This window comes from Sceloporus occidentalis, unplaced genomic scaffold, assembly GCF_023333645.1.
Source record: "Sceloporus occidentalis isolate IW3139 unplaced genomic scaffold, rSceOcc1.0.p SCAF_165, whole genome shotgun sequence".
Lineage (NCBI taxonomy): Eukaryota > Metazoa > Chordata > Lepidosauria > Squamata > Phrynosomatidae > Sceloporus > Sceloporus occidentalis.
This window is the reverse complement of record NW_028317145.1, coordinates 64,038-87,122: the sequence shown is the minus strand read 5'-3', so window position 1 is coordinate 87,122 and position 23,085 is coordinate 64,038. Positions and strand designations below refer to the sequence as shown.

Below are 23,085 nucleotides of genomic sequence, written 5' to 3'. Positions count from 1 at the left end.
TATTTACAGGGTAGACATATTTTTTTTTCATTCAAAATACAGTTCTCTGATAATTTCATAAGTATTCTTCGTTGGCATTTGGTTGTGTGTTAATATTAAACACAATATGTAGGTTAAGCTTATTTTTGTTTATATTTAACAATTCTGTCTCTTTAATTCCCCATCTGCCTCCTTGGATCATGTTTCTATTTTAGTCATTTTTATAGCACGTGACGTCTAAATGGGAAACAGAAGTCACCTTTCCTTGCTCTCTAAATCTCTCGCCGAATAGCATAAATAACCTGAATCACAATGCGTTTTTCCTTATCTTCTGGGTCCCTGGGTGACCAAGCGATGACCTGGAGATAGATCTAAAATGTGTTTTCACTGATCTGTATAACTCAGTGTGTATGCGGATCTCACAGGTCTCGGCGTGTATACGGATCTCACGGGTCTCGGCGTGTATACGGATCTCACAGGTCTCGGCGTGTATGCGGATCTCACAGGTCTCGGCGTGTATACGGATCTCACGGGTCTCGGCGTGTATACGGATCTCACGGGTCTCGGCGTGTATACGGATCTCACGGTTCTCGGCGTGTTTACGGATCTCACGGGTCTCGGCGTGTATACGGATCTCACGGGTCTCGGCGTGTATACGGATCTCACGGGTCTCGGCGTGTATACGGATCTCACGGGTCTCGGCGTGTATGCGGATCTCACGGGTCTCGGCGTGTATGCGGATCTCACGGGTCTCGGTGTGTATGCGGATCTCACAGGTCTCGGCGTGTATGCGGATCTCACAGGTCTCGGCGTGTATACGGATCTCACAGGTCTCGGCGTGTATGCGGATCTCACAGGTCTCGGCGTGTATGCGGATCTCACAGGTCTCGGCGTGTATACGGATCTCACAGGTCTCGGCGTGTATAACAAATCAACACATCTGATTCAGTGCGATCATCCAGTGATGGAAAAGGACAGATAGTCTGCTCTGATTTATTGGCTTTGCACAAATCGATAATGCCAGAGGACATAAAAAACTGAATCAAATTACCCAACTGACACACGTTTCCATCAAAAAAGCTCTATGATTTTATGCCAGCTCCCCTTCTATAATTCTATTTGTGCAGGGATGGAGCTGCGTATCATATATTAGCTTCAAATAAATAGTAACCTTGAGTCTATTTTGCTACAGCTCAAGGTTATTGATGTTAAATGGCCGAGTGTGGCTGATTAAGTAAAGCAGCTTTAATTATAATTTAGGTTCGAGGAAGTCAATAAGAATGGAGGGAAGGCAGTAACATAAGGAAAAAGCGGGCTGCAGAAAGGTTAAAAGAAGTCATAGCGTAGAAACTTTCCACTGGTGATGGACCACCAGCAGAAGACATTAGAGATTAAAGGAGATTTTATCTTGCCCCTCATATGTTCACCTGGTGTTTGAGACTAAGAACCATCTTGCATAACAGACTTGAAGATATTCTAAATTCAACATTGTGATGGGTTTGGATCAAAAACTGGAGGCAAAAAGAGTAAAGCAGGGGGCAGGGAGGAGGCAGGAACAAAGTTGAGGGTGGTAAGTGATGGAGGAAAAACAAAAGGAAAATGACACAGGATAGAAAATTAGAAAAAAAAATGGCAGATCGCAGAAAGACCAAATCTAATTAACTGAAAGGTAATGTATAGCACTAGACTTGTGCATTCGGAAGGTGAATGATGGCGACACTGAATTTTGTTTCTGAATGGAAAAAGCAGTACCTATCATCATATTGTCAAGACTCCACTCCCGTGACCCGGAGGATTCGGGACTTGACCCGGAGAAGCGGTGCTCATCCGGCAATCTCTGGGTCAAACCTGGAGAGTTCCCAGGTATGCATATTACACTATTTTTTGTTTGTTTGTTTTTCCTTATGAGACATTTAGACACACCTTTCTGAAGCTCTACACACTACATTTATTGCTTCATATACCTCAATAATAGTAGTATTCATTTTTCATTATGTTCACACTCATTGGGTGTGGAAAGCGCAGTCACCGGGTGTTTATTATGAATAAGTTCAAATCAAATGGAAACTTTATTGTGTTTACAAATATACACATGGCGTCACCTCAAGGCAAAGACTGTGCATGTATGTATTATCCATAGGCAGGATGGGGGGCATTCGAAGATTAAACATTAACAATCATTGCCACCCTGCCTGATGCATCTTTCATACACCCTCCCTTAAACCTACCAAAGGGCTCATTGGATATACAAGTAGAGCAAATCCGGAACGCCGCTGCTGCTGCTGCTGCTGCTGCTGCTGCTGCTGCTGCTGCTGCTGCTGCTGCTGCTGCTGCTGCTGCTGCTGCTGCTGCTCAGTCTATATAACGCAGGGGTGGCTCACATGTAGATCTTCAAATGATTTCAATTACAACTCCCATGATCCCCCCACTAATTCTACTTTGCATCAGAACGATCACAGCCCATACACGCGATAAGTCAAGCGATTTAACCCACCCACTATCCCAATGACTGCCCTCGCCTACCCCTAATACCCCCGTTCCCTTCCGTGCCCCCGCCGCCTGCGTCCAGCCGCACACTGAACGTTAACGAGCACCGCTCGCGAGACCTGCCTGTCAGCGAGAAAGGGGTGTGGTTGCGTTCACGGGCCAGCATGAGGGAGGAGGGGCCCTGTAGAGAGGGGGTGTTAGAGCACGTGACTGGGGAGAACCAATGGCAGAAGGCGTGGCCGGAGGTGAGCCGCTGCGGCTGCTACAGCCTGGGAAGAAGAAGAAGAAAAAAAAGGGGGAAGAGCGAGAGTAAGCGGAGGGACGGAGAAGCTAGTGAGGCAGGCGGGGGAGGGGTGAGTGTCACCGGACTCCGACAAGCACCACCACAGGAGGGACACGGATCGTCGCCATGCCGAATAAAAACAAAAAAGAGAAAGTGAGTACACCTCCCTCCCGGACGGGGCTGCGCGCTACCGCTTGCCGCTACTGGGCCACTGTGCTGCGACTGTGACAGGAAGAGGAGCCGAGAATGCGGGTGGGGAGTTGGCGGGGCAATCACTGAAGGGAGGTGGGGCAGTGGGTGAACTTTAGCTGGCGCTCTGGGCCTAGTCGCCGGTTGGTAAAGTGACAGAAGTTGTAAAGGAAGTGGCTCGTCAGCTGGAGATGCTCAGCCTGGCAGCTCACTCCCCGCCCTCAGCGAGGGGAACCTGGACCAGCGGTGCGGAGAGCACAGTCCGTGATCAGCAGAGCCAATGAGTGATGCCCCTAGGGGCCAGGGAGGCTGCAGCTTTCCCCAAAAAGTTTGGCCCCCGCAGCTAATACTCTGCCTGTGATATTCCTTCAAGTACCAAGAGCTGAAAAGGGAAGCTGCTTGTTGTAAATGCAGTACTTGAATCTGTGCGACTCCATCACTCTGCTACAGCTGGGGGGGACCCCCGTCACTCTGCTACAACTGGGGGGGACCCCCGTCACTCTGCTACAACTGGGGGGGACCCCCGTCACTCTGCTACAACTGGGGGGGACCCCCGTCACTCTGCTACAACTGGGGGGGACCCCCCTCACTCTGCTACAACTGGGGGGGACCCCCCTCACTCTGCTACAACTGGGGGGGGGACCCCGTCACTCTGCTACAACTGGGGGGGACTCCCGTCACTCTGCTACAACTGGGGGGGACCCCCGTCACTCTGCTACAACTGGGGGGGACCCCCGTCACTCTGCTACAACTGGGGGGGGGGGACTCCCGTCACTCTGCTACAACTGGGGGGACGACTCCCGTCACTCTGCTACAACTGGGGGGGGACTCCCGTCACTCTGCTACAACTGGGGGGGGGGACTCCCGTCACTCTGCTACAACTGGGGGGGGGACTCCCGTCACTCTGCTACGGGGGACGGCCTCACACTTAGTAGAAAATTGCATTTACGGCTATTTTTGTTCGGTGTGTGAAATCTCGATGTGTAATGCGGTAGGAAAAAGCAATTTGCATAAAGGCCGGGTTAAAAAAAATAAATAAAAGAAACCGGTGCGGCTACTACAGCAGATCGCGGTAATTACGTGGGTTAGGAGGTGTTGGAAAGCAGCTTTGTCGATGCAGAGCTTGCGTTTTCACGCTGGCTTCATAAACGAAAGATTGACAGCTGAGCAGAAGTGAGATCATCAGTGGTTAAAATGTTTCACGTCTAGCTATCTACACGCAGCCATAATTCGTCATAATCCGTGATGCCAATTGGTGACCCGTTTGTTTTATTGTAGTACCCATTGCACAGAGACGGAGAACGGGAGGGTGGTACATTAATCAATAAATAATAGTACGTCATGGATTTTATTAGGCTCCAGCCAATCGGCACGGAAAGCCGAAAGATCTTTAGCCCACTTCATTAAAGCACTGCATTAGAGTGAAAATAAACTATATTTAATCATGATTATACTTAAATCGTGTTAGCTACAATACTAGAATTTTGAAGACAAATTCTAGTATTTTGTAGTTTTTATGTAATAAAAAAATATATAAAAATCACTAGACGCACTCGTACCACACCTATAGAACGTAGGGTATGTGAGTAGGTATGATGGAAATGGAGAGACATCTGCTGTCAAATGCTATGTTTTCTGCCAATAAGTGTATTAATGTTTTCCTTTTTTTTTTTTCTTCTTCGAGGAACCGCCTAAAGTTGGAAAGAATATTAAAAGTGGAAAAGAAGGCCAAGATAATCCCGAGCATGAAGTAAGTTCTGCTCCAGATTTGAAGCTCGCAGGCAAGGCCCTCTCTACCAAATGTATCCGTTTGCCCTTCGGTTCTGGTTTACATGTATTGTGTGAAGCGCTGTGTATATTATTGGCGTTATATAAATATAATAAGTATTGTCAATAGTGCGCTCAAGTTTATACACAAAGCTTTTAGTGATGAGGCTGCTCTTCAGGATGATCTATATAGCCACTAATGCAGGGTTCCTATCCAAATTAAGAGATCCGCAAAAATTGTAGATGACCTCAAATGCACGGGTTTTACCCCATTGTTTCTAACTTGTAGCGTATCATATATTAGTTTATTATACAGGTGTTTATCGACTAACTTACTGACATTGGGCTGTGTGTATAAGTAGCAGTTCTAAATATACTAGAACCAGCGAACCACAACGGTATTTGACTAGATTCACCTTTGGGGTATTATTCTGGGGCATAACGAGGTCGTTGACAGAGTCTTCACGCAGGGACATTTGCTTTTGTGCTTATTTTTGATACACTTTATAATTCCATATGTTTAAGCCATTTATTTTTTTTTAACTGTTTAAAATGTTTTTTGATCTGGGGAACTCTGTATTTTAGAAAATTAAATTAAGTATTTAAAAGATACTCTCAGCCTGTTGTACCGCACTACAGAGTTTGATGGCACTATATAAAACAATAAATAATATTATAAAACAGCGAGATACTGTTTCTTCTTTTATGCATTGCAATAAATTCACAGTTTAATGTTATAACCTGTAACTTTAGTAATTGCATCTGGTATACATATAAGAGAACAGAATTTGTTACATATTTTAGAATTTAAATCATTCAAAATTCTGCATTTCCGCAGATATAATGAAAAATGAATCGATGGATAAAGCCGTGTAAACATGCTGTATCGGCAGTATTGATTGTAACCGATCTCTTGCATTTAGAGCATACGGTTGAAAACATACATACATACATACATACATAAGTTTATACAACTTATAGGCAGTTGGTTGTAACTTTGTAAAGACGTTCACATTATTCTTGAAGCAGAGTTTGTCGGGTGCTGCACGTTTCTAAGAGGATATTGTGTTGGCGGAATTGGTCCTTGACGTAGCCGTTTGGTGCTCTGGAAAGAGAGGCTGTTTGCCATTTCCAACAAAATACAGCCGTCACGCTTTAAAGGATTGAACGTATTTGGCCTCAAACATCCAATAAGCCAACCAAAGTTTCAGAAAAGGCCAGGGAAACAAATATATTTTGTGCTACAAGACAATAATTATTTATATCAACAGCCTTGTAGTGATCTAGAAGTTCTTTACAATCATTCATGAAATCTAGTCTTTCCAACCCAAGATGCAAAGAGCAAAAATGACTTCTAATTGATCAGCATAAACAAACCATCGACTTCTGTAGACATTTAAAATAGTTTTCATTTGGTCACATTAACCCTTTATCGGTTAAATCGCATTTTAAGGTTCTTCTTTGGAATATTGAGGCCTCTTTAACTTTTAAGCGTCCTGATAAAATATCTTGTTTTCCACACAGAGCACCTGAATAATATATTGTCGTCCATGTTTGTTTAACTGCCCGCAAGTCTCATGTTTTCATATCTGTTATAGGGATCCAACAAGAAGGCAAACAGTGCCCCTCCGCCGGCTCAGGTGTCAAAAATAAAGGTACCGACTCCCCAAACCGTTGTAAAGAAGGAAAAGCGACAGAGTTCCTCAAGATTTAATGTGAGCAATAACCGAGAACTACAGAAGCTGCCGGCTCTTAAAGGTTTGCCTTTTCATCTCCTATTTTAATTGTCAGCTTTTGGGGTGTGTGTGTGTATGTGTGTGTGTATATATATATATATATATATATATATATATATATATATGACATACTATTTTATGTATGCTTTTTGATGTTTTTGCCACTGTAGTTTTATAGAAATTACATATATTTTGCCTTTGCTATCCTGGTATACCTGCCCTTGGCAATGTACATTTTGTGAGACTGAGCTGGTACCCGCCGGTGACGTGTTTCTCCCTCGTTATCCGATGTCTGTAGTTGTATATGGGTGTAATGCTGAACTCTGTAGAGACGTACCTGCCGCAGGAGCCTCCCACGTTCAGTTGACGTAAAACTATAATAAAGAACTATAAATAATGTATGAATTGGGGTTGTTTTAAAATTTCCCTGACACCACCACCGCTCTTGAGTACTCTAATAAGCATTCTTCCAAAACAAACAAGAAGAGCACTTAAAACAGAAGAGGCAGCCCTGCTGCAGCAGCTGCCTACCTCCTTAATTATATGAGTACTTTAAGCAGCTAAATAGACCCCATCAAGCAGCGTTCCATAAGCGAGTGCTAGAGGTGAGTATATCATGATATAGGTGATGTTTTCTGATGAACACATCTGCTGCAAAGCATTTGGCTGGGGTGGTGAAAAGCGAATGGGGTGGGGGGATTCTGGAGAATAGCTAGTGCCTGTCATGTAATGTTCTCCTTCCGGTTCCATGCTCCTCTAATGAAGACGGTATTGGAACCCAGTGGCCAACCTAGTTAGCAAATTGTAACACCCTAACTGTGTTTTTGCAGAGAGTAATAGATATTGAGATAAGTTACAGTTTTTCTGTAAACTTAATGCTTCCTATAGATGAGGATGAGACGGCAAAGTCGCGCTTTATTGGACAGCAAAATGGCAGCTCTCGTGCGGCTCAGTGCAGAATGAGAACGTATCGTACTTAAGAATATGGAATGCGACCGTTTCCCTTAACATGACATTGGCATGTCAACAATGCAAAACCACTTAAACCTTTGTTGTATTTTGTTATGTGTTGGTCTTTTTTCATACAATGATGTTTAACCTTTAAGTTGTCATTCCGGGGTCTCCATCTGCGCCGCACAACCAGTGCTTGCAGCGTGACCTCCCGTTCTCATTACCTGCAATCTCCCGGTAAAAAGCCAAAACATGAGCACATACATGCACAAGAACAAGAAAATCGCTCATCCAAGCCACCCAATGTGTCACAAATTCGCCGTTTTCGTTGGTTACATGCGTGGCATAATATGCATGTCTTGCTTTTATTAATGATGCTTCATTGGGATGGGGGCAGCTCCGCTTTCCCAAACCAAGCTTTAGAAATATGGCAAGCAAAGTCAGCTATTGGCATGGGAATCGTGGTGTCCAGCCTATAGAGGCGATATCTGCGTTCCATCAGGAAAAGCCAACGGTGATTCATGGGCTTGATATGGAGCCTAATATTAGGATATAATTCCACAGGATGCACGTGTGGCGTCAAAACATTGGGACTTGTTTTTAAAGTTACTTTCTGCCATCTGTGACTGAGTACACATGGGTGCAGCGTCTCGCCAGGATCTGAAGCCTTTTGTGGTATATTATCGCTGTAAATGCAGTTATCAGTGGGGGTGGGGGGGTGAAAGTGCTTGGCAACCCTATGAGCCCTGGCATCTAACATGCGGCTACTGGCACCTGACTCAAAGTAGTGTATATAGAAATCTGAGATATCGACTTGAAGCCAGTTGTGCCGTTTAGCAGGGATGGGATTGGCAGCCACTACTCCCAATTATTTTTTCTTCATATTCTTCATTCACGTCATGTTTACAGTTACAGAGAAAAAGAGAATTAGCTTTTTATTTGACTTTAATGGGAGTCTGGGTCTCGTTGAGTTGAATGCTACGGCGCATGTTCTGGATGTATAAGGCAGGGGTGTGGAATTTTTTTTTAAAAAAAATCTCCTTGTCTAAGGGACTAAAATGTTAGCCCAATCTACTTGTCCCTCATGACAATCTATTTGTCTAGATACAAAATAATTTTAATTAAAATTGTGTTTAATAAGGTCTATGTAGTATATAAATTAAATATGGCGTATGTGTTAACGGCTAAATAATGTTATATTATTATTATTTTTATATAGATCCAACAGTTTACGCAGCGCTTAATATAATACGTGTCTTGTCATACCCCTTGAATATGAGAATTGACTAAGACAAACAGATACATTAGGTGGAGAGAGCCCGGCTCGCAAGCTTACAATCTGGAGGGAATGGGGTGACAAACATAAGGCACAGAGAAAGGGTGAGAGGTAGTGCGGTGGTTGTTATCAATGACAAGGAAGTTCTAGCAACTAAGATGGCGCGGCTTCTCTGAAGAAGTGGGTTTTTAGATGTTTCTTGAATGTTGGGAGGGTGAATGCTGAAGGTTCCTTGGGAGTAGATTCCAGAGATATGGGGGCGGCCCGAGTGAAATCTCATAGACGGGAAAAGGTGAGGAGGAGAGCCTTAGCCCATGGAAAGAACGTAGGGATCGAGTAGGAGAGTATTTGCTTATGAGGGCAGAAATGTATGGAGGGCCTTATGTTAGTACCAGAATTTTAAATGTAATTCTAAAGGTAATTGGGAGCCAGTGGGGGGTTTCACAGAGGGAAGCGGCGTGCAAGGAAGATAAGCCTAGCAGCGGCATTTAGGACAGACTGTAGAGGAGAGAGTGGAGACAGTGGAGTGCCAACCAGAAGAGTGTTGCAGTAGTCAAGAAATAAGTGAATGAACCAGAGTTTTTGTGGATTATTGGGTGAGGAATGGGCGGATACGAGAGATGTTTTTTAGGTGCAAGCGGCAGGATCTGGCGAGGGACTGAATGTGAGGGATGAAGGAGAGGTTTGAGTCAAGGATGACCCCAAGGCATCGGGCCTGCTTAGTAGGAGAGATAGTCGTGTTGTTAATGGTGATAGAGAATTCAGGTAGTGGAGTGGATATGGAAGGAGGGAAGATAACAAGTTCAGTTTTAGAAAGATTAAGTTTCAGGTAGCGTTGTGACATCCATGAAGAAATAGCAGACAAGCAGTTAGTAATACGGGACATGAGAGATGGAGAGAGATCAGGAGAAGACACGTAGATTTGGGTATCATCTGCATATAGATTATACTGGAGGCCAAATGAGTTGATTAGCTTGCCAAGAGATGAAGTATAAAGAGAGAACAGCAGAGGGCCAAGGACTGAACCTTGGGGAAGCCAACCGAAAGTGGAAGGGGTGATGATGTCTTGCCAGAGAAGCTGACAGAGAAGGAACGGTTAGACAGATATGAGGAGATCCAGGAGAAAGCTGCATCTCAAATGCCTGTAGAAGCAAGTGAGTCAAGAAGAAGGTGGTGATCGACAGTATCAAAAGCAGCAGAGAGATCCAAGAGTATTAGAATAGAGAAGTGACCTTTTGCTTTGGCAGAGAAAAAGTCATTGGAGACTTTTGTTACACATCATGTCCGCAGATGTCAACCAGCATGACAGCATTCCTCATACGGAGCCCATCATCCTGGGGAATTCACCTCAGGAGTTTCTCCTCACATCCACTAAAATGCGGACGATCTGCTCCCCGGACTATTTCCTCCTCCAAGCTCCAGAAACAAACAGGGCTGCAGGAGGGTATCACGCCGGATATGAAATGACATCATATCCAGCGCAGTCACAACATAGCGACCTGCCGCTAACTGGGGGATATCCGTAGGGCTGCAACTAACGATTATTTTCATAATCGATTAGTTGGCTGATTATTTTTTCGATCGGATAAAAACAATATGCACATTTTTCATTTATTTCAAATAGTTTAATGAAGACTGGGTGTTTAAAACCAAACAGCAGAATAGAAAACGTAACATTTACATTAACGTGTCACTGTACACTGTGCACACAACACTTTTATCTCCATCACAATGGCATTTCTCTAATCACCTTTGTAAAAAGCTATATCTTAAAGGTACAAGAACCCAAACACAATATTTTACTAATTAATTTACATGTAAAAACATTTTTATGCCCCCCCCCCGGCTTGCCCCCGTGCTTCAGACTCCTTGGTATCTAGTGGGGGCAGCTGGTAGACCTCTGTGCGATTCACGTAGACAACCTACGCTGCTGCCCGGCACTTCCGTCGAGGGCTTCTATGACAGCGCACCGAAAGGTCACGTCACACCGGTGCTCCGTCATAGAAGCCTCGGCGGAAGTGCCGGGCAGCAGCGTAGGTTGTCTACGCGCATCGTGCAGATGTTAACCGGCTGCTGGAGAGGAGGATCCGGGTCCCCTGCGGCGCTGCGGGGGATCTGGGTCTTAGTGTTATAGTCAGACTAATTCAACTAATCATTGACAACAATATTCATTATCGATTAGTTGTTGCAGCCCTAGATGTCCGTGCTGACTGTTGGGTGGATACGGGTCCCCTGCAGAGCATGTATGATGAACACTTTTTCATACAATAATCATATGACAGACGTGACTATTTATAGCATGACAACGGCTGACACAGCTACTTAATCTTTAAATTATGCATATTTCTGTGATTTCTTACTCGTGATCAATGTTTCTTCATATTACTCATAGCTACCTAACATACCTTGTTACACTCCACTCAAAAGAACAATCTAGTCCCCAAAAGAAGTGTGTTTTGTATGAGTTCCAATGCATTTTACTGCCTGATAATTGGGGTTAGAAAACGAGGCTTCTGTGTTTTCTGAAACCCGAAATTATTAATACATGCACTTCTTTCTCGGTAATACTCCCATGCAGGGCAAGACAAATCCCAGGCGCCATGGCGACTCAGAATTTTGTCCTGGCGCCTAGGAGTTTGTCAACCTCTTACATCCACAAAAAAATGCCCCCGCGTCACCACGCGGGGGCGCTGCTGCTGCTGTCTGCCCAGGAGTGTGGGCAGACAGCACAGCCACTCAGAGCCCGCCCCCGAGCCTGAGATCCCTCCCACGGAGTGATCCTGTAGGCTGAAACCGCGATTGCAGGAAAACCTGCAATAGCGTTTTCAGCTGCCACAGGCAGCTTCAGGAAAGGGGGTTGAGTGTTGATTGGGTCCCCACACGAGTGTGGGGACCTGACACAACATCCCCCTGCTGCCTGACCGCTCCATGAGAGCGACAGGGCAGCGTTAACCTCTTCAATGCCACGGCATTTAGGGGTTAATTCCCGTTTTGTAAGGGGCTCTGCTGCTGGTGGTTCCAGGCAGACCAGCAACAGCAAAAACGAGCCCCCACAAGCTCTTTGATGATTCCTGTAGGCATGGAAGCCTACAGTCGTCATCAAAGATACTCCCCCTGCAATGGCTGTTCTATAGACCAGCAATTGCTTCCCAGCTGCCAGAGGCAGCTTCAGGGACAGGGGAGAGGGTTCTTTGGTCTCCACATAAGTGTGGAGACCAGCCCCAACCCTCCCCTGCTGCCTGATGGCTCAGCGTTAGTGCAGCGTTAACCCCTTCAATTCCACAATTGTGTATAACACATTTGTGGCATTGCAAGGGTTAACATTTGTCCCCACAACTAAATATCAGTCAATGCTGTGCTCCAATGGAACATCAGCATTGAAAGCATTAAAAAATATATATCTAATATATATTTATAATCTATCAAAAAAAAATAATAAAAAAAAAAAAAAACAACAAAAAACAGCACTGACCTGAAAGTCCAGGGTGCTTCCAGGTCAAACGCTGTGAGTTTAGTAAGTGGGCTGATGATGATCAGGTCACTCCTAACCAACTGTTTCAAAAAAAAATCCTGGCTCCGAACTTTTTTAGCTGGCGCCTAGATTCACAACAAATTTGTCAAGCCCTGCTCCCATGAAGCAGCATGTATGGTAACAATATATCCGTGTCCGGATCACAACATACATGCGACTGGCTGCTGGGATTGGTTTAAAACAGGAACTCATTGCTTTTTGACTATGTATTCTACCGAGCATGCGCATTCTGCCTGGGGAGGACTTATGTATCATTTACCATTCGCAAAAGAAAGCAGTAAAATGTCCCGGAAAATTGATGACGGTTCCGTGTAGGTGTTCCATATTGTGTGGGTAATTATAAATAGATAAGATGTGTAATGGCTCCCGAGGGCTAATCTTGGTGGGAATCCGCAGACTGGGTGATTCAAGCGTTCCTGAAAGCTGGCAGCGTGCCTTTGGGTAAAATGAACGGGGATTCAGGCAATGGGCGTGAGTAACATTAACGCCATTTTACTAATTGTATCTACGTTTTAGGTGGGGCGTCACAACTGAACATTCAGGGTAAACGCATGCCCCGTCATCATGCGCATGGCAAGCTGCCGCTTCATCGAGGGTACCCAGTAATCCTATTGGAGTGGGACCTAGTGGATCCCTTATTACTCTACGTGTCTATTAAGTGTCATGCTTACCTGCAGCAGTCTCTGCCGTCCGCGATAAGGCAGATGACCGGTCGTTAACTTTGCGCTCGACACGTATGTGACTTTCCCAACTAAAAGTTTATGCGAGGTGACCGCGGTCCTCACGATGGTGGTGTGAGCGGCATCGGTTTTCACATGCTTTGCAAAAAATGTAATGTAGTATCTAGTGTCTGGGTACTTAACGTTAACAAATCTGAAAGGATCCCTGCAATGGGCTCGATGTAAGGGTCTTTTTTGAGAGGTAGATGAGGGGTATAACCTGGTCTTGCTTGTTCTTCCACATGTAGCAGTGAGGGTGCCTCATGTATCGAAGGCTTCAGGCAGTGACGGGAGTCTCTTCTTTCTCCATGGGTTTTCCATACGATCCCTCTGTGTTCCGCACAGGACCGGATCGTCCGCTTTCAATGTTTTATCTGTCCCAGGCCGTATTAGTATGTCGTTTGGTTGGCCTTGTCCGTTCACCTTGGGCTGGAAGTTTAGTTCTCCAGAGTTTTACTTAAAAGTACCAAAATTCTGGTGGGTGAATTATGTGAAAATCGGTCAGCGCCTATAGTTCAGCGGCTGGAGGGCCGCGGGTTGACAACGCATGCGGTTGGTGTTGCTGAGCCATGTGTTCTGGTTGAAGGCAGCCTTGTTGGCATTTGTTTAAGACAGATTTTCATACCATGGTACATAAAGTAAACAGAAAAACATCTGTCTGTCCTTCTGGGGATGTCGGCTTTAACTCTAAATTATACTTATGAACGTATAGCCCCTCCAAGTTTTGTCTAGAAGTGTTCTTTTATCCAATGTCAAACTGAGCTGCAAAATCAACCATATCTGTGTATAAGGCAGCCTGTCATTAAATGCATTCTAATTTGCCGTCTCTGTGAGAGATTTCCTCCCCGCAGGATGACGCAGCTGGACAACCTTTTAATTGAAAGCTGCAATATGTGTGTGTATTTTTTTTTTTTTTCTAGCATATAAATATTTAGTACGTCGCATGACCGTTCTGTATGTGCTCGGACCTACCTGCAATTCAAAAGGTAAATATTTAACCTGAAAGCAAACTGCATGGTCTCTTTAAATATAGCGTTGAATAGGCATGGTATCAAGATCACGCCGATACGAAAAGCAAACAAAAGAGCAGCAATAAGAGCTGCTCGATATTTAAATGATTCTATATTGAAATGTGTGCCGTAGCTTGTTACAGTGGATTCTATAAAGTCTTTCTATAAATGGGCCATTTCCATTTACCTCCTTTTAAAAATAGTTGCTCTTTTTCTTCCTGTGCAACAGAATTCATTGTTAAGGTAGTCTATATATATATATAACCACCATATGTATGTATATATATATAACCACCATATGTATATATATATATATATATATATATATGTATGTATGTGTGTATATATATATATATATATATATATATATATATATATAATTTTGAATATTAAGGAGATGAGCCTATATTCAGATTTTCCGAAGTAAGGCAATGGCTGTAAAACCACATGCTTGGAACATCAGTAGAAGGGATCCATAAATGTACTAATAGTTCTATAACAGGGTACGTAGGGCAGCATATATACAAACACTCAATAGGTTTATTGAGGGTCGGGATTGTTGGCGAGAGGACACCCGGCTGTCCCGTGCAGCCACTCCAATGAGAAGGTATATTAAAGTATGTTTTAAAATGCGTTCTTCGACGTGTTAAATGAGTGGCCGCAGAGTCTGCTGTTGAAATTAACGGCGGAGCGTTGATTTTTCTGCATTGGTACTTTGGCATCCCGGCTGCCTCCTTGAGGAGCTGTTTACCTGCCGGTGCTGCCGCTAGCTCCTTCAGTCATCATCCTTGGATGGAGTCCAGCACCTGCAACAATGGCAGCTTGTTAGACCTGATATGTCTTCAAGAATCGCTTGATTCATTAATGACATTCTTTCTCGATTTCTTCCCTATATTTATGACTTCCATTGATAAATCTCCCCGGCCCGGCAGCTATATTTAGATATCTGTAGGTATCGGTTCGTAGCCATAATTCTGTCTCACCCCTAATTCTCGTCCTCTGCCTCGTTAGATGGTTACTTCGTGTGCTTCCACACGTTTGGGGGATGTTTGTGAACTCAAAGACCTTTCTCCTTAAGTTCTATGTCTTAACTTCCAGTTGTCAGACTTGTTTACATTTTATATCTATGGTGCGATAATGCATTATTTCCATATAGAATATTAGAAGATCAGGCAAAAGTTGGATATTAAGCAGTTAAAAAAAGTCTCCTTGTTGATACGTAGGTAACAGGGAAAGAGAAATGTTACAGAAGTACTCCTAGAGCAATATTGTATCATATTACAAAGTGACATACATTATTATTTACATTGTTACACTTGATTCGTATTCAGATATTGAAACTCCATGAAAGACAACAAACCTTAAGGCAACTGACTCAAAACATTAACGTAACGTAACCGCAAATGTTTCCTGCATCTAGTCCTATTTAAACTGCGTGTATTGCAAGGCTTTACTTAAGAAATGCCGTTTTTGGTATATTTTGTTCGATTTCCAGTGTGCTGCTCATTGCGGACGTTACCATATTGATATGTGGATAGGAGGAACCTGCGGCTTTTTCCCCGGCGGTGATTTGCTGTGTCTGGCCGTATATACGATTTGCTGTGTCTGGCCGTATATATGATTTGCTGTGTCTGGCCGTATATATGATTTGCTGTGTCTGGCCGTATATATAATATGATCCCCTATGTCTGGATATATATGTATGTGTATATATATATATATATATATATATATATAATATATAATGTGATCCCCTGTGTCTGGCCGTATATATGATTTCTTTTTGGTTGCCGCATCCTATATTCCTGAAATTATTTGCGGAGTTTTTTTCCGCTTTAGCTTTCTGAAACAATTAGATCATTGTGTTCTGGAATCTCTGCCCCCTGTGTTGTGCATCATAGCTTCCTGTTGCAATGTCTTCCCATTTCCCTGTTCCTTTAACACCTTCGTGTCTGCTGCCTTAAAATGCAAATGATTTGGGGGGGCTTGGTTTGTGACAGGCACCCCCTGTTGCGTTGCACACAGCCCCTGCTAGCCCAGTCACTTAGCTGCAACGCTGTGACCTCCGCTTCCCTAGATTAAAAGTTGAATGGAGGCTACCCTAAAGCTGACATGTATTCAGCCCTGATGCACTGCGACAGCCAATCAGCAGTCCTTTTCTATTTGTAGTTTTAGTGTCATCTTCAGCTGCAGCGGCTGGCCAATGGCGTGTCTCCTGCTTGCTGACATCACTAACTAGCCAGTTCCCTCCAGCTGCGGAGAGCTGCCTGTTTCCTTTTTTTTTTAATAACTAAAATGGAGGCTGAGTCCCTTCCTTAAGGAGTACGCTGCCTTTCCCTGCTGGTTTCTTTCGCGCTGACATGTAATAAAAGCAAGCGGCGGCAGCAGCAGCAGCAGCATGGTGGTAGACGCAGCTAATTCGAATGGGCCTTTTCAGCCTGCAGCCCTCCTGTACATTCGAGGTGAGTTGCCTTTTTGCTTCATTGATAAATCGCTTTTTGTGCTGGCTGGAAACAGAGGCAGGAAGTGCCGTCCATTAACTGTTTACTGCACAGATTGCCAGACAGAGATGAATGCAAGCACTGCCTTAACACCCCCCTCCCCTTGGTGTTTTAAGCGTTAATTGATCCTTGCAGTAAATCTGGCTTTGCTGCTTTCTTTCTGTCCGCCTCCCATCCCCCTCCAGCGTAACGCTTGTGTCAAAGGATGTGAAATCACTATGGAGGAAGGTGCTGGGGTGGGAGGCCGAGACCCCTGCCTGCCTGCCTTCTGCACGCAGCATTTTATTTGCTGCTGTGTGTCGGCGAGTGTTTGCTGTTGCAGGTCGTGTTCCCAGTGCCTTCGGTTCTATTAATGTTGGGTTATGACTTATGATTAACACAATAAATAAGCTTTTACTTACCACTGAAATAAAAAGCAATAGTTAAGAAAGTTAACCCTTTTTAAACGGTGCTTTTTGTTACGCCGTTTTGCACTGCTCTTAAGGGCTGGCTGGCTGTGTGTGTGTGTGTGTGTGTGTGTGTGTGTATGTATATCTATATCTATGTGTGTGTATGTATATATATGTATATATATATATATATATATATATATGTGTGTGTGTGTGTGTGTGTAACAAAAATCTGTATGTTGTGTGGCGCTTTCTACAGAGTTGCAAACTGTCTTTAGAAGGGGTGTGTGTGTGTAATAGTGTGTGTGTGTGTGTGTGTGTGTGTGTGTGTGATGCCACATTTCCTAGCGAATGCTACATTCATGTTTGGGTATGCTTTGTTAGAATCGGGTTTTGTGGCGACGTTTCATTTGGTCCACTTGTGGCATGAGACCGTTTTATGGAATTCTAAATAATGGATTCCTGGCCGTGGTTTTGGGGGAGCGTGTGACTGCGCATCACCAAGAGATATCTCAAACATCTAAGGACTTAATCCCCTCTAGGACCGGTATAACCATATCCATTCTCATACGGATCCCGGGGCGAGTAGCTGCTCCAGATCGAATGAATTGAATCCATTATTTAAAATATAGCGTTTTAAAAAGTAACAGATAATTACATTTGTTACACAAAACTTCTTGTTCTAACGGGAGTTTCCGCGCACGCTTGTGTTGGCTGGCGTTCCGTAGAATGTTTTTGTGGAATAAATCAATGCTCGAGTCTGCAGTTTCCATCCCCCTACTCATCTCGGTACAAGTTTGTACAGGTTTACTGCCTGATGTTACGGCAAACCTTGTGTAGTTCAGATAACGGTGAGCTTTTATTCTGTTTAGAGCCGGCTTCTGTGCATATCTTTGTAAATAAGAGAACTATAGATTCCGTGCAGATTGGGGGCACTATTACTTTAATGGAAAGTGACCTCGTAATGCTTGCGGTCGGCATGGCGACCAGGAATCGCATCAGGGCACCTAGGATTTCGTCTGCTGGACGTGAGCCGTCTCTTTTCATTTGTCCAGTGGGTGGGACAATTCCTTTGGTTGCTATGGTGATAAGATCACTTATAAAACTTTGCACCATTGTCCTTTTTATACACGACATCCGTAGCTGTTGTGAATTTTTTTTTTTGACCCGTTCTGATGTTAAGACTGTAACTTTTGGAACATTTAAAATGTTTAAGTATCTAAATCTGAATCTCCGTATCCCCGCTAATGATAACAGATTCAGGCCTTTTCGGAGAGCGTTTCTCAGCAGCCGAAGGCCGCGTCTGATCAGGAACATCTCTTTGATGTACGGCCGTAGGAGTTGACTTCTGGCTACTTGACATTTGAGAAGAATTCTGCAGAAGCAAAGCGAGATCCCGCGGAGGGCTCGCAGACGCAGGTCACATGACTGGTTTCCAGGCTACTAAACAACATTTCATTAAGTTCGCTGTTTGAAGAGAACCGATCAGCCGTCTGTATTCATGGAGAAACTATTTTTCAATTTGGGATGCGGTTCCAACGCGTCTGAAAACCTGCTTATGCTGTCCCTTTGATAACATATGAATTAAGAAATGGCGCGCTGGTGGTTTTCTCATTGATGTATTCTATCCTAGTCATCCTAGCGATCGTTTAGAATGCCTGTTACGTTTTGGGGAAATAATCGACAGGTATACATGGGGTATTTACCTGTTGAATTACACCTCCCCTGTAATATCTCGTATCATATTTGGGCTCATTAAGCATTGATTGTCACGTTAATATTGTGTTGCATTGAGAAATCCAAGATCCAGGTACCTCGGGCTCCTATTCTTCTTTTTGGGCAGTATTGATGAATCCTGTAATTTTTTTTTCCTTAAAGGAACCGTTTTGGCACAGAAGCCATCTTTATGGCAAGCGTAGAAGTTTCGTCATCTAGAGGAAGCACCACTAGTGAGCTTCTTTTGCAGGAGGTGCTTAGGTGGCCCTGTATAATGTATAGTTAAATCAGCGAGATTTCAACAGTCTCCTTACACAGTAGATTATGCATTATACGGGGCAATCTCAACCCTCTTCACTGGAGAAACTTGCCAGTGTGGGCCTTCGTAATGAATAATGACCACAGCTCTCCCCAAAGGCTGTCCTTCCAATTCTCCCTTTAGTGAATAAATACCTGAGTTTTTATATGTAAAACACTCAACTGTGATACTTGGTCCTTGTTTTTCCAGGGCTGTATAATCTATTGGCAAGAGACCCATCGGTACAACCAGGTCCCTGCATGGTTAGATTCTGAAACCAGCTGCGATATAGGATATTATTGGGAGAACCCCAACCCCTGAACATGAATGTGTAGCCCACCTGGCAATACCAGCATTCATAGCAGAGCAAAGTTTATAAGAAGACATGGTGGAGGAAAAAAAGAATAGTTAATACATGAGCATCATCATCCATGAATTGAAAAATTACACCTGGGTGATATTTAGTTGATTATTTTAAACGTGAAACGTTTTATTTTACGACCAAAGTGATTTCTACATTCATGCCGTAATTCCACTTTTTTCAAGGGATCCGTAAATCAAACTGTAATCCGTAATATCCCCGCAGCCACTTATACGTAAGAATTGACATATACATTCTAGAGACACTTACAGTTGGGACCCTGAAGCACTGCCTACGCACGCACAGTAACATACTTATGCACATACTAACAGACGCACACACGTTCGCACACACGTTCGCACACACGTTCGCACACACGTTCGCACACACGTTCGCACACACGTTCGCACACACGTTCGCACACACGTTCGCACACACGTTCGCACACACGTTCGCACACACGTTCGCACACACGTTCGCACACACGTTCGCACACACGTTCGCACACACGTTCGCACACACGTTCGCACACACGTTCGCACACACGTTCGCACACACGTTCGCACACACGTTCGCACACACGTTCGCACACACCAGCATACTTACACTCAGTAATATACTAACACACACATACACCAATCGGCCGTAACATGATGAGCACTGACAGGTGAAGTGGATGGCACTGATAATCTTGTTATCATGGCGTCAGTCAGTGGGGGATATATTAGGCAGCAAGTGAATATTTCGTCCTCAAAGTTGATGTTAGAAGCAGGTAAAATGGGCAAACGTAAGGATCTGAGCGACTCTGACAAGGGCCAAATAGCGATGGCTGAGTGACTGGGTCGGAGCATCTCCAAAACTGCAGCTCTTGTGAGGTTCCCGGTCTGCAGTGGTCGGTAATCAAAAGCAGGCCAAGGAAGGCTCACTGATGCATGTGGGGGGGCGAAGGCTGCCTGTGCGGTCAAATCCAACTGATGAGCTCCTGTAGCTCAAATTGCTTAAAAGGTTATTTCTGGTTCTGATAGAAAGGCGTCGGAACACACAGTGCGCCGCAGTTTATTGCGTATGGGGCTGACACATGTCCGGTGCCGAAAGTGCCTACAATGGTCACGTGAGCATAAGACCTGGACCACGGAGCAATGGAAAAAGGTGGCTGGTCTGATGAATCACGTTTTCTTTTACATCACATAGGTCGCTTACCTAGAGAACACAAGCTGGCGGAGGCAGTGTGACGCTTTAGGCCATGTTCTGCTGGAAACCTTCGGTCCTGCCGTTCATGTGGAATGCCACAAAGCAAAAGTGATGCAGGTATGGTTTGAGGAACAAGTAGTTCAAGGTGTTAACTTGGCCTACAAATTCCCCAGATCTCAATCCAATCGAGCATCTGCGGGATGTGCTGGACAAACAAGTCCGATCCATGGAGGCCGCACCTCACAACTTACAGGACGTAAAGGATCTGCTGCTAACGTCTCGGTGCCGGACACCACAGAACAGCTTCAGAGGACTGGTGGATCCATGCCTCAAGGGGTCAGGGCTGTTTTTAGCGGCAAAAGGGGGACCTATACGATATTAGGCAGGTGGTCGTAATGTTATGGCTGATCGGTGGATACCCACACAGTATCGTATTTACACAGACTAACATACACAACTACAGTAACATACCTTTGGCTTTGTCCACTCTGACATGACAACATTAAACTTGCACGATGGAAATATCTATATAATATATATATATAACGTGGTACATCTTTCTCCTCCCCATAACAAAACACTTGCCACCGTCTGGCTTGCTGTCGTACCCCTTGTAATAATTAAGAAACGTATAGTTTATTCGTGTGGCCAGTCCAGCCCTCACATGCAGGGGGTCTGACGAGGAGCGTGTTCCTGCCGGCGAGCGATCGGGGATCGGTATAACGTTCACCTCCGGCGCATGATACCGCGCACGTCGGTAGAAACGGCACGGGGTAGAAGGATATGTGCTTGGTAGGGAGAGGGAGAATTTTAATGGCGTGTTGGAGGAATGAAAGCTGTTGTCTCTGAAACGCAGATATTTTACATTTTGTTTCCATGTCTGGGCTTGAAAAGCAGCAAATAAGGTTTGTGTGATGTTTATACGAGAATACCGAGTGTGTGATTGACGACTAAGCGGCTCTCCTGCGTTCGGTTAGTACTCGCAGCTGTGGGAGGTTGTGTGTGTTTTTGCTGCGTGTGCGTGCTTGTTCCTTTGCTATGCGTGGGGGGCATGGGCTTCTTTTTTTCCTGAGTTTACTTTTGCGCCCCCCCCCCTTACTTTACTTTTTCTTAATGAAATAGTGATTTATAGGGTAAAAACCACAAAAATGTATGCACGGTACTAACGCGATTCCGAGCAGTGGTAGATTTCAAGAGGAAAGATTTTGAGTTTGACTTTGTCCGCCCTGACACGATGGCAGAACGTGGCACCGTAGCTAGACACTAGAGCTGCGACCGTACGACATTAAAGTTACATGATGGAAATAAAAAAAATATATTTTTAATTATTTAAAGGTGTGCGTTTACGCTCTAAACATCCTTTTAATGAACTCTGTCATAAACGAAGTCTTTAAATCTATTCCTGGGGTTATTTATAGTCCCGGGAAGCCGTGTTGATGAGCGGCTGTCACTTAGCACCTTTCCAGTTAGAGAGCTCTTGGCCATCAATGGTTTCCTGGCAACCGTGACGACGGCTGTAATTGCGTTTCTCTGTGTATTGTATGTTATTTACTTTGATCAACTAGTCGGGTGCCGGTTATACACTCGCTATATGTCCGCCTGGATCTCGGGGAGTAGTAAAGTACTGACAGATGAAAATATACTTTATCGGCTTAATGCTTTTACTCCTGACATCCGTTCTGCGTATTGTTTTTATAGTATGGATGTAGACAGCGCAGTGTTGCTTATTGTACCAGTAATTACCGACGAACGTGACATCAAAGGGTTGTGATATTGGTTCTGCCCATTGATAAAAGTCCTATACTTGGCGGAACGCTTTACCTCCGCGCACCCGCAATGCCTACTCCACAGCCATGTTAGCAGTGCTTAAATGACATAAATTGGGGTTTTTAACATAAAGCCACGTGTATTCTTTTGTCAGGAACTTGGCTACAACAGAGTATAAACGGTTTGGGTTTTTTTTCTACCGAATCCCCGGCACATCACCTTTAAAATATTATTTGGGTGCCGCTCGGTCTGCAGATGTAGTTGTTGAAACTTCTATTCTCCCTACCTGCCCTTCACAAATAAAATGTTTGAGATGAGCTGAGAGGGCGTACAGACTCTTAATAGCCTGTCCTACGGAGCTTCCCCGCTCGGGACCGTTTGGCTCTCTTGTGCCATTAGAGGAAACATCTCCAACATCTCCGTCTGATCCTCCACCCCCCCAATGTCAGACCAATTTCCTCGACACTAGGGAACCAACAACTCTGGACGTACGTTTCTGCCTTCGTGGGCCTCATCGCTAGAGTCTGGTTGAAATCCTTCTAGTCGCAAGTGAGCAAAGTAGGTCCATGTCTGGACCCACCTTTCCGCTTGGGGTGGACCCCAAGTGATCTTTGAACTTGTTTGTATGGTATCCCTATCTGCCCCCGCTTCACCGGCCGCATTCACAGACAAAGGCGCATTCACTGGGAAGATGACAGGTGTGCTTTGGCCTGGGTTTGTGCCAGCATATTAAAGCGTTCAAGTAATCTGCGTGACAAGATGAGCCACCGGTCTCCACGACGTGTTTTTGTCACCTGGACATAATTTCTGGTGTATTTCTGGTGCACGTCCTCAGAAATGTTTTTGAGAGTTGTAGATAATTTGATTCCTTTGGTAGGTTTGTCTTGCGGAATCCTGCTTGTAAACGCAAAGGAAGCTTCTTGTCTCGCTTCG

General features: G+C 44.5%; 1 protein-coding gene across 2 annotated transcripts in view; it reads left to right on the top strand.

Annotated features, from left to right (window-relative positions):
- The first annotated feature begins 2,875 nt into the window (after positions 1-2,875).
- The window catches only part of LOC149279451 (serine/threonine-protein phosphatase 2A 56 kDa regulatory subunit gamma isoform), a 32,691-nt gene continuing 12,481 nt past the window's right edge, over positions 2,876-23,085 (top strand). Inside the window, exons 1-3 of one of the 2 annotated variants that reach the window (XM_089501137.1) lie at positions 2,876-2,902; positions 4,623-4,688; positions 6,304-6,463. In XM_089501137.1, coding sequence (XP_089357263.1) covers positions 2,876-2,902; positions 4,623-4,688; positions 6,304-6,463 — 253 coding nt within the window. Of the gene's footprint in view, positions 2,903-4,622; positions 4,689-6,303; positions 6,464-16,327; positions 16,392-23,085 lie in introns of those variants that run through there. The other variant, XM_089501138.1, reaches the window with a different exon arrangement.